The sequence below is a fragment of the Heterocephalus glaber genome, unplaced genomic scaffold (assembly GCF_053883595.1).
Source record: "Heterocephalus glaber isolate CG9 unplaced genomic scaffold, H.glaber_assembly_v1.0 deba00001504, whole genome shotgun sequence".
Taxonomy (NCBI): domain Eukaryota; kingdom Metazoa; phylum Chordata; class Mammalia; order Rodentia; family Bathyergidae; genus Heterocephalus; species Heterocephalus glaber.
This window is the reverse complement of record NW_028258324.1, coordinates 49,721,058-49,734,803: the sequence shown is the minus strand read 5'-3', so window position 1 is coordinate 49,734,803 and position 13,746 is coordinate 49,721,058. Positions and strand designations below refer to the sequence as shown.

The window sequence follows — 13,746 nt, the reverse complement described above, 5'->3', positions numbered from 1 at the left end:
ATAGAACAGAAAGCTTGATGAGACAATAGAAGAAAAAAAATAAATAAATGTGTTCAAAATCCACTGAATAAGCTTAAAACTGTTACTTGCTGGAAATGATTGAACATTAACCTCTCTTTGTTTCTTGTATCTATATTTATTACAAAGCCTTCGAGATTGTTCTGTTTCATATCAATATTTTCTGGAGATATTTTAAAGCCCTGTCTCTGTGAGAAAATCAGTTCTACAGTGCTCTCCTCTAAATTAAAGAATGGACATTTTTACAGAACATTATCAGCAAATACTTCTTTGACATACATAATGATTGTCCAATACTTTTCTCTAAAAGTTCTTTTATTGAAGTAATGATTAGTCTAGCTCAGTGCCTTAGGAATACTGCATACAATCGTGTTAATCAACATGACTACTAAAAAGAGTGAAAACGTTGATAGCTTAAATCTAGTTAACACATGATTCAATTGAACTATCAAAAAAGAAAATGTACTTTACCCAGGATCAAATTTGAAACAAAACAAAAAGTCCAGCAAAACTTCTCAGAAACAACTTTTTCAACATTTTGGCCACACCATTAGAAAAAAATCCAACTTTGTTTCTCTTAAAATGTGAGAATTAGTCTTTGACTAACAGCATTCATATTGACCAACGTCTATTGAATGCTTGTTCTACGCAAAACACTGAGCTAATATTTAGAAAAGTAAAGCACATTTCTGCTTTTAGGGAGCTTACTGGAAAAAAAGTTATCTGGACATAACTGTGAAGTGAAAAATAAGTGTTATAAATGCTGTAGTATTCCGAAGTGGTGGGGATGGATAACTTCTGTTTAGGATTGAACAAGTAGAATGAGATGGGAATAGAATGATGGGAAATTCTTAATAGATATGGTGAAAATGAGAATGTTTGGGAATTGACAAGGAGTGCAGCAATTTAACTTCGAGGTACTTTACAAGACTGTTAAGTAAGGGAAAGATACATTGATGAAAGGACTTAAATTCCAGATTATTTAAATGAAGTTTTATAATTTTTAGAAAAGCTATAAGTGAGCATTTCCACAATTCATCATTACGCACAATATTTTTTATAAAGAACATACATTAAACCTGAAATTAAAGTCAACCAATTTGCAACTAACTCTGTGAAATATTTGTGGATTTTGGCCATGCTTTTTCAAACTGTCCATTTAGGATGTTGTAGACTTTCTGATAGGTATACTTGATTTAGGAAGGGAGGGATTTATTATTTTTGGATTAATTTTGGATAATTGAACTTCCAAGTATTTGAAAGCTAAACATTTACTTACATATTTAGCCCCTTCAAATGCTATATTTATACTATGTTTACTTTTTCCCCTTCTGTTATTGTTTCTTGTGTGAATTTTGCACTGAAGATCAAAATGAGGACGTCTACAGAAAGGTTTCAAGACCAATGCAGAAGTACTGTACTTAGAAGCCTGCTTCTTAAAACAACAAAACCTTCCTTCTTGCATGGAGAGGAAGCCACAGGGAGGGGGACAACTGGGAAGAGATTTGGGGTAAACAGAGTTTGGAGACAAAATGCGCAGAGGAATGGAGGACAGGAAAGATAGAGAAAAGTTATCCTCTTGCAGAAATAGTTACAAAAATAAATATACATTTAAGCTTTGAAGGCATAAAATAAATGCAGCAGAGACAGATAATCCTGCTGCAGATACTAAAAGCTACTAACCACAGCCAACTAAAGATATTCTGATACTTTGTATCAGATAAGATAACTGGGAGATACCATGAAATTTTTGGAACCATCCACCCACCAGCATTTGCTCATATTTTCTTAATCTGTTGTGAGAATGAACCTAAACCAGAGATCCTTAAAACCAGATATTTTGAGCTTGAATCAAATTTCAAAAGTTGCCTTACTTCTCCTGAAGGAAACTTATTGGAATAGATGAATATTCAGATGTCTGTCCAGCAGAAATCTGAACTAGAGAACTGAAGCTAATATTTACTCAGTCCAAATCATATAGGCAAAGAACATACACAAGACAAGAATGATGACCAAGACAGTTGCCCCTCACATCCCTAGGTAGCCATATGTGGTCCAAAATATACATTGGATGCCAACAATGATTCCAAGAGAGGAAAGGGAGACAGGCCCTTGCTCAAAGTAAAATTGTATTGGTGGAGCCTATGGTTCAGAGCTATGTTGATGAGCACAACATAGACTGAAAAAAATCATCATTTGGTGTTATTACCCCATAGAAATACAACAATTATTTCTATATAAATCATTGGGGAAATAATTATTCTATTATATAACTTTGGCAAATTGATTTCTAGATAGCTATTGTTTGAATTATTAGAATCTGATGTTTCTATGGACTCTCAGAGTAGTTTTTTTGATATGTTAACGTATCACCTTAACCTCTTTCTATGGACACATATGGACAAAGGTTGGGAGGGAGAAAGTGCTTCAAAGGTTAGAGTCATTGGTAAAGTCTGGTTTCTTCCGTTACTTTCCTTAGAGATCTACTGGGTTACAGCTGAATGTGTTTTAACTATTTTCCACAGGCAAACTTCTATATTTCAAGCAAACAAATGAAAATAATTAGCAATAATAACAAAATAATAATGTGTAAGAAGCAACTCAAGTAAGGTTATCTTTGTAGATAAAAAGAGACACAAATGTTAGCTCTTATCTCATTGTTCTCTTATATTTATACTTTGCTTTTCCTTGGTATTTTCTGTTTCCTTGTGGTCTAATACAAAGCTACTCTTATCTGTCCTGAAGAACAACATGCTGTAGAGGAACTACCTCAGGCTAGGGACTGTGGGGCAGCACCAGAGAGAAAATAGCAATCTGAATGGGAAGCTTTTGCCAACCACCAACAATGTGACCGTGGTTAACCAGCTCTACTTCTCTGTCTCTTAGTTTCTTTGCAAAATGTGAACTTTATTTCTTTTATTCCAAAATTGTTTCCAGGACAGAATATGAAAGGTATGAGACTCTCAAAAAAAAAAAAAAAAGAAAGAAAGAAAAGAAACCACTATGCTAAATAATTATTAGACTTTAGCACATTTTATATTTGAAACAAATCTACAGAGTAAGCATGTAAAACCCTTTGAATCAAAAGGCATATATATGGAGCATTAATACTTTAGGGAAATGCCTCATCTTCATGTAATACAAGGTATTATTTGTAACAATTGTTACAAAAGTATTAACACAAAAACTCAAGGTGACTATGCATCACCATCTTACTGAGAGGATGAAGGTCATGTTCTGCTTTAAAGTTTATTCTGAAAAGCAGTTGTCTTTAAAGCTATTAAAACTTGAGGTTTTCATTATTGATAGAAGAAACAAATCAAGGAATATTGTGCTCACTTTTCTGGAAGCTTTTTGGGGAAGTAGCTGTGGTTTCTTTAGACTTCCAAGTCTATTATGCAGGTTAGCAGTGTAGTTTATAATGAGTTCTAGACCACCTGCCTTTCTAAGGAAATTAATATAGAGATGGATTTGGAGAGGTCTTGTGTTTTCTTGTGTTTTTTTTTTTAACTCCATGGCTATGTATAGGATTTTCCTGTTCAATGACTTTGGACATCTCATAAAAATGTTCATTCAATGTTGCGCAGCTATAGATTATTTTTTAAAACAGTGTCTAGATATGTTTTGAGCAAGTTTTTATCTTGGTGAGTTTTGAGATTAAAACATATATTGCCCCAATAAAACAGTCAGTAGTTCATATAAATACAGTTTTATTTCAAGGTGATAAATACTTGTAATGAAAAAACCAGTATTGCAAATGAAATTGACTATAGAATAAACCATTAGAATTTCAAAGTATTGTTTTAATCATTTTCCCTCTTCTCATTTCTACAGGGTCTTTGGGTGGGGCCAATGGAGTCAGAAAGCAATAAAAATTTGGAGAATATAGTGAAGAGAGTCTGTCATGACCAGCTTGTTCCAAAGGTAAAAACAAGCAAGAAAATGTCCACCTTAACAAATTCACCTACCAGCCTGGAAGTGTCACCAGAGATTAAGAAAAACTGTGGAGACAAACAAGTAGAAATCACAACTGAAATAATAAAAATGGGAAAGAGCACTAAAGAAAAACAAAACAATGATTTACAGAAAGTAGCCTTTAAACGGAAGGCAGAAGGTGAAGAAAAGCCAGCTGTAAAGAAGGAGGCAAAAATAATAGAACTTGACAATCAGTTAATCACCATGGCTCTGCCTCACATTCCTTTGAAGAATGTAATGGATGTGGAAATGAAGTTGGTCTACACTGATGAAGAGGACGTAAGGTATGAATTTGTAGAGCCCTTCACATCCACTGGGATTCAGCCAACCTGCCCAGCTGCTGAAATAGTGGACCCTTTGAGTGGACCTAATTTCAGCTCTCTGCCTCAGATTGACAAATGGCTTCAGGTAGCCTTAAAGGATGCCAGATCTTGCTATAGACAAAAGAAATATGGTGTGGCAGCTGGACGGTTCAGAACAGCACTTGAGGTATGGGATTAAAGAAAATATAAATTGGTGACAAGAAGCTATGGAATGGAAAGTTTCAATTATACTGAGTAATTCTCATGGTACCGTAATGATCAGTGATCATAGAGTGAAAATATTTAATATCAAAATTACACAGTTCCAAAGGTGCATAAAGCAAATAAGATATGCTTGCAAATTAATACCCTTGTGTGCACTTGACATCTAGAAAGAACTCTAAAAGCATACCTCTTGCTTTTTCTCTGTTACTAAACCCAGTAGTGAATGGCAACATATATAAAAATGCAGTTGGTTTTGTAATTTGGTTGTACACCTGTATACAAAGCCATAAAGTTTTAGTACAATGTTGTTAAGTAAACTATAGATGCTGTAGAAATAAGCAGTTAATGAGTATATGAATTGTTCCCTTTTGGTATGTCGTCTTCATGAGTGAACAACCATCCTCACATTTTTAGCATGGGCTGATCCTTTATACATGATAGCTAACTTCATTTTACTTTATTGAAAAATTTCACTTTCCTTTCCATTCTAGTGAGACTTATGAATAATTATTTTTGTATCTACAAGCAGTTTGTCAACAGTATTTATGAGAATAGCCTATGGAATAAAATAATCTTAAGAATCACCACTAGAACACAAAATAAGTCATGACAAAAAAAATATTCCATTTCCTCACTCATTGAACCTATATAGAAGAACTAAGGTGTGTAACTCGAAGTCCCAGTGCCTGGCAATATTGGTAACCATGTATTTTATTAATTTAAAAAAACACAGTTCACCTGTTAGGCATTGGAGATATAAAAAAAAAAAAATGAGTTAAGGCTTGGTTCCTTTCCTCTAACAGTGTAGTGAAGGATCCAAGCCAGCAAACATTTAAATAAAGGTGACATAAAGGAGGGATAGATTCACTGTGGGGGTCTGAGGGAGGGCAGGAGTCAATATGAGATGCTTAATGGAGGTTTACAAAGTATTTTTTCCATTGTATTTGGGGGTTAAAATGACTAAATCTATGATGAATTGTTAATGGGAAATACCAGATAGCACTGCCCCTAAATATTTAAAAAGAAACCAAGCACAGAAAAGGATGCCTGAATAGATACGAAGTGATGAAGTGGCACACAAATAGATACATCTATAAATATTTCTGTTCTTCTAAAATGTCATCTGCACACATAAAAGAAATGCAATTCACTAGGTAAACTTCTAAATGTTGAAATAAGTGCCAAGAAATCTAGGCTACACACCAGTCTCTGAGAAATCCCTCTACTCTCCTATGAGTTAGAGTCCAGCAGCCTCTGGCCAAAGAAATGATGCTAAAGAGAGACAGCATGGTGAAGCCCGCACATTCATACATTTCTGCCAGAGCCATTTTCGGCTGATTCTTTTGGCCAATAGAAGAGAGTTAAAAGTATAATTTGAAAGACAGAGAAAAATCATCATTTTGGCATTGAGAAAAGAAAAAACAAAAAATAAAAAAAATGATGTTATAAAGTCTCCAAATTAAGTTTTGGTAGAAGCAAAAGATATTTGCATTGACTGAAAAAAATATCAGTTTTCCATAAAACCCAGGGTGCCCCCCCCCCCCTATCCCTCACTCTTTCCCTCCTTCATCTCTCTCCCTGGGTTTTTAGGAAAGTTTTGGATGCTGACACTAATTACTGGTAATTAACAAAGGTAATTATTTTGAGACCAAAACTTAGCTTAGACATCTGGCCTAGCTTTTGTCTAATTACCTTGGGAGTTAACTTTGAAATCTTACCTAGAATGTCTCTTAATAAACCAAAGCTACTGGGAATAGAAAAGAATTGTAGCTTCTTTAACTCTTCTTGTCCTGAATTTAATACTTTTTCAATGTTCTTGGATTTTATTTAATATGGCTTCCTCTTTTCCTTATAGCCTACAATAGCTTTGAGTAAGGAAGGTTGAGAGAGAGCAAGGCATAATGATAATAAGCTTATCTAAAAGATAGATACATCCACAAATATTTAAGTATATATAAATTAGTGTTAGATTTAGCTGCAAATGACAGACAATCCAAAATGTAATTCTGAAAGAATCTATAAGTTTATGTCTCTTTCAAACAAGTGTAGGCAGTCAAAGGCTGGTACAGTATTATCATCAGGGTGGCAGACTACATTCTGTTCCTTAAAGAATTACTGTGACCTCAAGACTCTAGATGGTGCTCCTGATAGTTTTCAAATATCGTCCCAGGAAAAAAGAGAAAAAGAGGCAAGAGAGAGGCACATTGTCAAAATATGCTTCATAGAACTTGTACCTACCATTTCCATGTTTTCCCATTGTCCAGAATTAGACACGTGGCCGCATATACCTGTGAGGGAGGTTAAGAAATATGATCTTCCAGGCAGCCCTAATATTCAGAGGTTCTATAACTGAGGAAGAAGGAGAGAATGAATATTGAAGAATAACTAACATCTCCCCCATGGAATACTTATTATTGAGGAGGTACTGTGAAGTATATAAAATGTATGCCAAATGGATGGGACACAGTCAGCTTTAGAAGTATAAAGAAGACTAGATGGGGTTAAGGTAAGCCCAGAAAAATTAAATAGGAAAGTAGGAACCAGGAAAAACCCTGAAGACATGTACATATTTATTAATTCACATGGTAATTTCTAATGCATCTAATAAAACCTTTAGGAATATTTTGTTTATATATTAGTTTCTGCTCTTGACAAAATGTTCAAGAGCCTCTTGTTTTCAAAAGTCACTAGATAGGTAAATTTATAATAACATTTTGTAATGATTAAGATAAAATGGTATGCAATGATTCAGAAGACAGTTAACTTCCAAAAATCAGTCAACGTTCATCTTTCAAGATTTCAGGAAATATCTGGCATTCATTTAAATGTGCTACATGAAATAACTTATTTTTACCATATAAAGCTGAACCAGTTATTCATATTAGTCCTTAGCTCTATAACCAACAAATCAATTGTTCTCAAATTTTATTCTAATCAGTCATTATTTGCTCTGTGTTTGTGTTCATATTAGAAGTTCATTAAGACAAAATGTAAAAGCTAAAGATAGAAATACAAATTCACATAATTGTATGCCTAGACACTATTTCCTTTTAGGTTTTTAAAGATGACCACACAAAGTCACTCGCTATAAAAATAGGAGTTCTATAAGGAAAAATATAAGATTAGGCTCATATTTGCATATTAAGCAATATACACTACTATTAAATACATTGTTGCTCCGTAAAAAGTAAGTAGAGATTAATTAATAAATAGTCTAGCTACACTTTCATGGTAGAAGAATAATTGTGAGGACTTCTAAGAAAATTTAAAGGTCCAGCAATGTAGTAATCAAATGTTTCTTGTTACTTTAGGAAAATAAATTATCAAAGATTCTTCTTAGTTTGTGCCCTACAACCAATACCATTATTTCAACTTTAGGCATGGGATTTTAATAATTAAAATATTCCACTTTTTAATTAAAATAGGTCTATATGCACCTTTCAAGATTCACAGCTTCATACAATTCTATTCAAGCAGTCAAAGAAAACAGAACACGGCATAGCCCTTACCAACTGGAACTTTCAATTCTTATTTCATTACACAGGAATGAATTCCTTGAGGTGCTAATCTTTTTTAATACGTTGGTGCTGTAGTCACTGATCTGTAAAGTTAAAGTAATAACTCATACTATAAAGCCCTTTCTATGTTTCAAGTATTATGTTTTGCATTCTGAGAATATTTATATTCATTATTTGCTTTTATTGTCACAACAAGCCTATTATTATTATTTTCTTACTAATGAGAAAGCTAAAGGATGGACAGGTAATATAACTTACTCATGGGCCTACAGCTAGAAATGCTAGAGTCTGGATCTGAACCCAGGTGATCTAATGTCAGAACTACCAGCTTAACCATTATGACTTGGTTGAAAGTACAGTAATCCAGACCATTCCTGATCTGCAGAATTAGAATCTACATTTTAACAGATCCCAGATGGTGTTTGTGTACATTGCAGTTTGAAAATCTCCCTGCTCTGTGATATCCCTATCCCAAACAAATGTACTGCTGTATTTTGGATCTTGAATATCTCCTAAAGGCCCATGTATTGAAGATTGGGTCCCTTGATTGGCGCTTTTAAGAGATGCTAGAGGATTTGAGAGGTGCAATCTAGTGGGAGGTCTGTAGATCATTGGGCCATTCTTGAATGGGATTGCATGATTCTCCACCCATTTGTCTTTCTCTTCTGTCCCTTGGTTCACAGTGTAAAATAAGTTGCTCCACCCCACACTCCCATGATAATATGCTGTCTGTTTATAGACCCATAACAATGGGACCAGTCAGTCTTGGCTTAGAACCTCCAAAACTGTAAGCCAAAACAAACGTTTTCTTTTCATAAATTCATTATCTCAGATACTGAGTAATAGTGACAAAAAGCTGATTAAGGGCCGGGGATTTAGCTCAGTGGTTTTGCCTCCTGCTGCACAAGCACAAGGACTCAAGTTCCATCCTTGGTACCAAAAAAAAAAAAAAAAAAAAGCTCTGATTAACATACTTATCCTTCAATTAACACTTTATAATTTGACCTCAAATACTCTTCTATGAGCAAAGCCCATTTCATAGGAAAGAATTTCCTTTTAAGCAGTCATTTCAATAACAATGTTTCAGAATTTTTGCATTTCAAGGACCTAAAACTTTCTTTTTTAAAAAATGTGAGTTAGAGAAATGGGTTGACACTCCATTTATATTGTGCAAAAAGATTATAAAAAATACTATCTACCATCATTATTTCATAAAATATGGAGCAGTTTAACACCAAAAAGTAGGAAAAAAAGAAAATAGGCTATACTTTCATAATAAAGGATGTTTTTAAAATATGTTATATTTTAATTTTATAGAAAGCTTACTATGCTATCTTTAATTTTTATTTGCCCTTGAATCACTAAAACACATCTGAGAACCAGCTTTTCAGAATCATTGTTCTAGAACACATTCCCTTTATGGTAAACATTAGGTATCCAGGACTATTGAACCCGCACCAGGGCCTTCTTATAAGATTACTTCCAGTGTAATGGAATTTGGTATGAGGCAGGTCCATTTTGGAGCCCATTCAAGGGGGTTTATTTAATGAAGTAGCAAGGATATCTCATTATAGGGCAGCCTCACCTATAATTGCTCTGCTGAGAATAATTCTGTAGCAAATCTTTAGGGCATAAAAATGTGGATATCCCAGAAAGCTTAATTTGAATGGATTCTAGCACAAGTATTTCTTGTGCAACCTAATCACCAAATTGAGTTCACCAAATTCTCTGAGTGCCTGAGCTGTCATATCGCACATCTGTGGGTTTGAATATGAACTCCGTATGCATTTTGAGGACTTCTGGGTTGCAGACATTTTTATTCATATAATCATGGAAAAAAACTTCAAGGTAAATATTATCATTATCATTCCCATTTTGCATATAAAGACACTAGTGCTCTAAAAAGTTAAATAATTTAAAGTGTCACAGTCTGTGGAGGCACTGTGATAAAATCTAGGTGTCCTAATTGCAAGTCTGGAATGCTTTACACTAGTGCTTTTCATACTTAAAGTACATAAAAATTGTATAGAAATTTTGTTAAAAATACAAATTCTGGTATAGTAGGTCTATAGTGAGACACAAGATGACCTATTTTAAGTAAATTCCCAAATAGAGTCCATGTTCCTGGTCCAGGAACTGGACTGGATGTATGACAAAGCACTAGTAAGCTCTCAGATGCCTACCATCACCTCTAGCAAATCAGCATAAAGCAGTTCCATAAGTCTAGCTCCATATTTCTAGGTGGCTACATGCGTCCAGAGTTGTGATGAACAGAATACTGAATTTGTAGTCAAATTTACCTGTGTTTGATGTTGTTTCTAATACCTAATTGCTAATTCTCTTTTTAATTAACATTATAAATTTTTACTCTTTTTAAAATGGTTTTTAAAATTCAAAGTTCAAAATAATGCATTGTTTTCAACTTTGCTCCCTTTCTGAGAAGCAGTGATCCAAGTCATACACTATTTTAAACTATTAATTGCTTCTGACAAAAATTTAATACTTCACTTAAATGTACAAATTATGACAGTAGAAATGCTTCATTTTTTTCATAGTTGCCTGGAATAAACTGACTGCTGAAGCCTGTGAGTTCAAGATTAGACATTTCAGTTTTTAATTTTATTATTGCCATCTTTGGTCCATCCAGGGGACACCATAACAAACAAGTATTTAATGATAAAAAATACTTGAAAAATGTTAGCAGATTTTCACAGTAGGAAAATATAAAATGATTGCCTTTCTTAACCTTAAAAATAAAAATAATATATTTTTCTATATTTAAACACTGATTAAGCAAAACAAATCTTTAGAAAATTAAAATTTGCAATTAGAAGAAAAAAGTTTTGTAGTTCAGTTAGCATTTACCATTGGTTTTTTCCTGATAGAGCACTAGGAATCCAAACACAAATTAAACATACTTCCTTCCCTCAAGGAGCCATAGTTAGAAGACAAAAAAATAGGGCCCTGCTGCAAGAGTTCCAAAGCATTACTTGACATTTTCAGTTCATGTATTTTTATAATTTTTAATTCAGCCTGTTTAAATTTTTAAATTCTCTTTTTGAAATGTTACATTTAGAAAGACTACCTATACACATTTCAGTGCAATTTGATTACCTCCAATGTTCATTATCCCATCCCTTTGGAATAAAAATGATTAAACAGTTTAAGATACTCAGAGAAGAGCCAATTGTTGGTTAAAGGAACAACTTTTTTTGGAGACTGATTAAAAAGTTGTGGGAGGGCCAGGGATTTAGCTCAGTGGTTCTGCCACCTGCCTTGAAAGCACAAGGTCCCAAGTTCGATCCCTGGTACCAAAAAAAAAAGTTGTGGGATTTGTGAAGGGTGCCTGAGACAGTTCCTCCATTTGGCCACCCTCGGGCCTATGGAGCCTTTCTGTACAGGTGGCCTGGCTCAGCTGCACCCTGCTCTCTGACTCTTCTGGCTCCTGTCCAAGACCTGCTGTTGGTACAAAAGCAGCCATTGGCTCAGCAGGGAAAGGAACAGCGATTCCTATTTGTATGCAGTGCCCATAACATGAGAAAGCTGTGTGTAAATGTAGGGAGAATCAAAAGTAAAGGAAGAATGGAAAAGAGGGCCAAGTTGAGGGTTCCAAGCAGACAATGACTGTCTCAGGGCAAATAGAGTTTTCTCTTACTCCGTGTCGGTGGGGTGGAGTAGGTGAGAATTTTCAATAAATTTGCCTATGCTGTAATTTGCATCACTTTACAAATGAAAAACAAATCACATTTGGGAATGGAACACAGGTCTTTGCCTTGCAGGGCAGACGGTGGAACCACTGAGCTAAATCCCCGGCCCCAATCATAAATTATTAAGTGGCTATTTTCTTTGACCATATGTAACTTTCTCTCAACTTCTTGAGTGACAAGAATAGTAAAATAATATATATATATATATATATATACACACATATATAGAAAGTATAGTATTCATTTTCTGGATTCTGGCTCGTTACTAAGTTGTGAAATCAATTTAGTAGGTTGTGACTAACATATTTAAATGAAATCATGGAATGGATGGATAGAATGCAATACAATAAAATTATCGGAGCTCATTGAACATTGGAAGAGAAGTTTTACTTTGAAAATTTTGTGTCTACAGTATATGCAGTTATATCTATATCTATCTATAAGTAAACATATAGACAGGAAGAAAGAGTGGTGGAGAGAATACATAAAAAGGTAGGGAAAGAAGACAAAAAGAAAAGGAAAATGTTGAGGGAAGGTAAAAAGGAAAGGAGAAAGGGAGGGAAAGAAAGAAAAGAAGGAAGAGAATGAAAGAATTGTATCTTGCAATTAGGAGAGGGGGATATGATCATCATGTGAAATACATATCTTGCTATGAATCTTGGTCAATGGAGTTTGAAACCTACTGGTATAAGGCATATTTGAGAGGAAAAAGACTAGAAGCTATTAGAAGATTATATCTGAATTAATTCAAGATGTGATGGGAAGGGTATCTGGGCATGAGGGGGAACAGGAGAAAGAGGAGGGGAAGCAAAAGTGAAAAGGATCAAGATGTGATATGTATATGCACAAATTTCCCACAATGTATTATTTATTATGTATGAATATAGTCGTATATATTAATATACTAATAAAATAGAGTAGTAGTACATGGGTTCACAAACTTAATTCATTCCACGATTCTAAGGAAAATGGTCATGTTCTTGTTTGTGTGGGAAAGGTGGCTGTGGTTGTGTTGTCACCTGATACAGAGTTCACAAAGAAAAACAAAATTTTGCCAAATGCTTCCATCTGATAACAGAACTATTAGGATACAAAAATTTTTTTTAATGTTTATCAATACAGGTACCAATGTACATACATATTAATAAAATATACTAATATACTAATGAAAGCGATTTATTCATAGCTGTGCATCTGTACTCACTGGAGATGATGTTGAATCAGAGCAGAGGGAAATCATAATCCATGTGTCAAGCCTTAGTAAAGGCGAGGAAATAATCAGGAGTCTGAGAGATGACTACATCCAACAGGGCACAATAGCTAGATGGCAGTGTTCTCAATATTGTGTGTGCAAAGGAACAGCAAGGAAAGGAACCTCCATGTAACAGAAACAGATTCCTTTGCAGAGCCTAGTTGAAGCGAAGAGGGTGAAAAAGATATTCAACCTTTGATAAAGGGCGTGGAGTGATTGGTTTACAATAGACTATGTTCATGAGAACAACAGTGAGAAGATGGATCTCAGAGAGAAAGCTAGAGTACAGTTAGAATGAGCTTGTTGGTGCATCTTGACTAAAGAGGAGAAGAAACATTCTCTGAGGCAAAATATATTCCCTTCCTCTTCCAATCTCAACCCATGGCTGGTCTAGCTCAAACGGAGGTCAGTAGGACCTTGTGCTGAAATAGTCTTCTTGGGCAGTTCAGCAAACCCATGTTTGAAGACAAAAAAAAAGGAAAAGGACTTTACTTTCCAACATAGTGTAAGGATAATTTTCTTCTCTTCATTGCTTGTACCTTTCCCAAATCCTGTATTTCTATATATGTATGGTATTAATAGAAAATCTAGTAAGGGTTATTAGAATTATGCAAACTGCTACAATGACAAATTGCCTTTATAATATACCTTTAAAGTTAGTCAGCAAGGTTGTTTGTATATTTTGACATGTTCATTTATATTTGTTGGATTTTTCTCTTGTTTTTGATATTTGAAATATTACTGAATAA

The 13,746-nt window shown here is 34.3% G+C and overlaps 1 protein-coding gene across 2 annotated transcripts in view; it reads left to right on the top strand.

Moving 5' to 3' along the window:
• Window positions 1-13,746, top strand: part of Spata16 (spermatogenesis associated 16) — a 232,536-nt gene that overhangs the window by 27,779 nt on the left and 191,011 nt on the right. For both annotated transcript variants that reach the window (XM_004834609.3, XM_087186515.1), the window contains one exon: window positions 3,853-4,482. In XM_004834609.3, coding sequence (XP_004834666.1) covers window positions 3,871-4,482 — 612 coding nt within the window. In that variant the 5' untranslated portion in view covers window positions 3,853-3,870. The remainder of the gene's footprint in view (window positions 1-3,852; window positions 4,483-13,746) is intronic.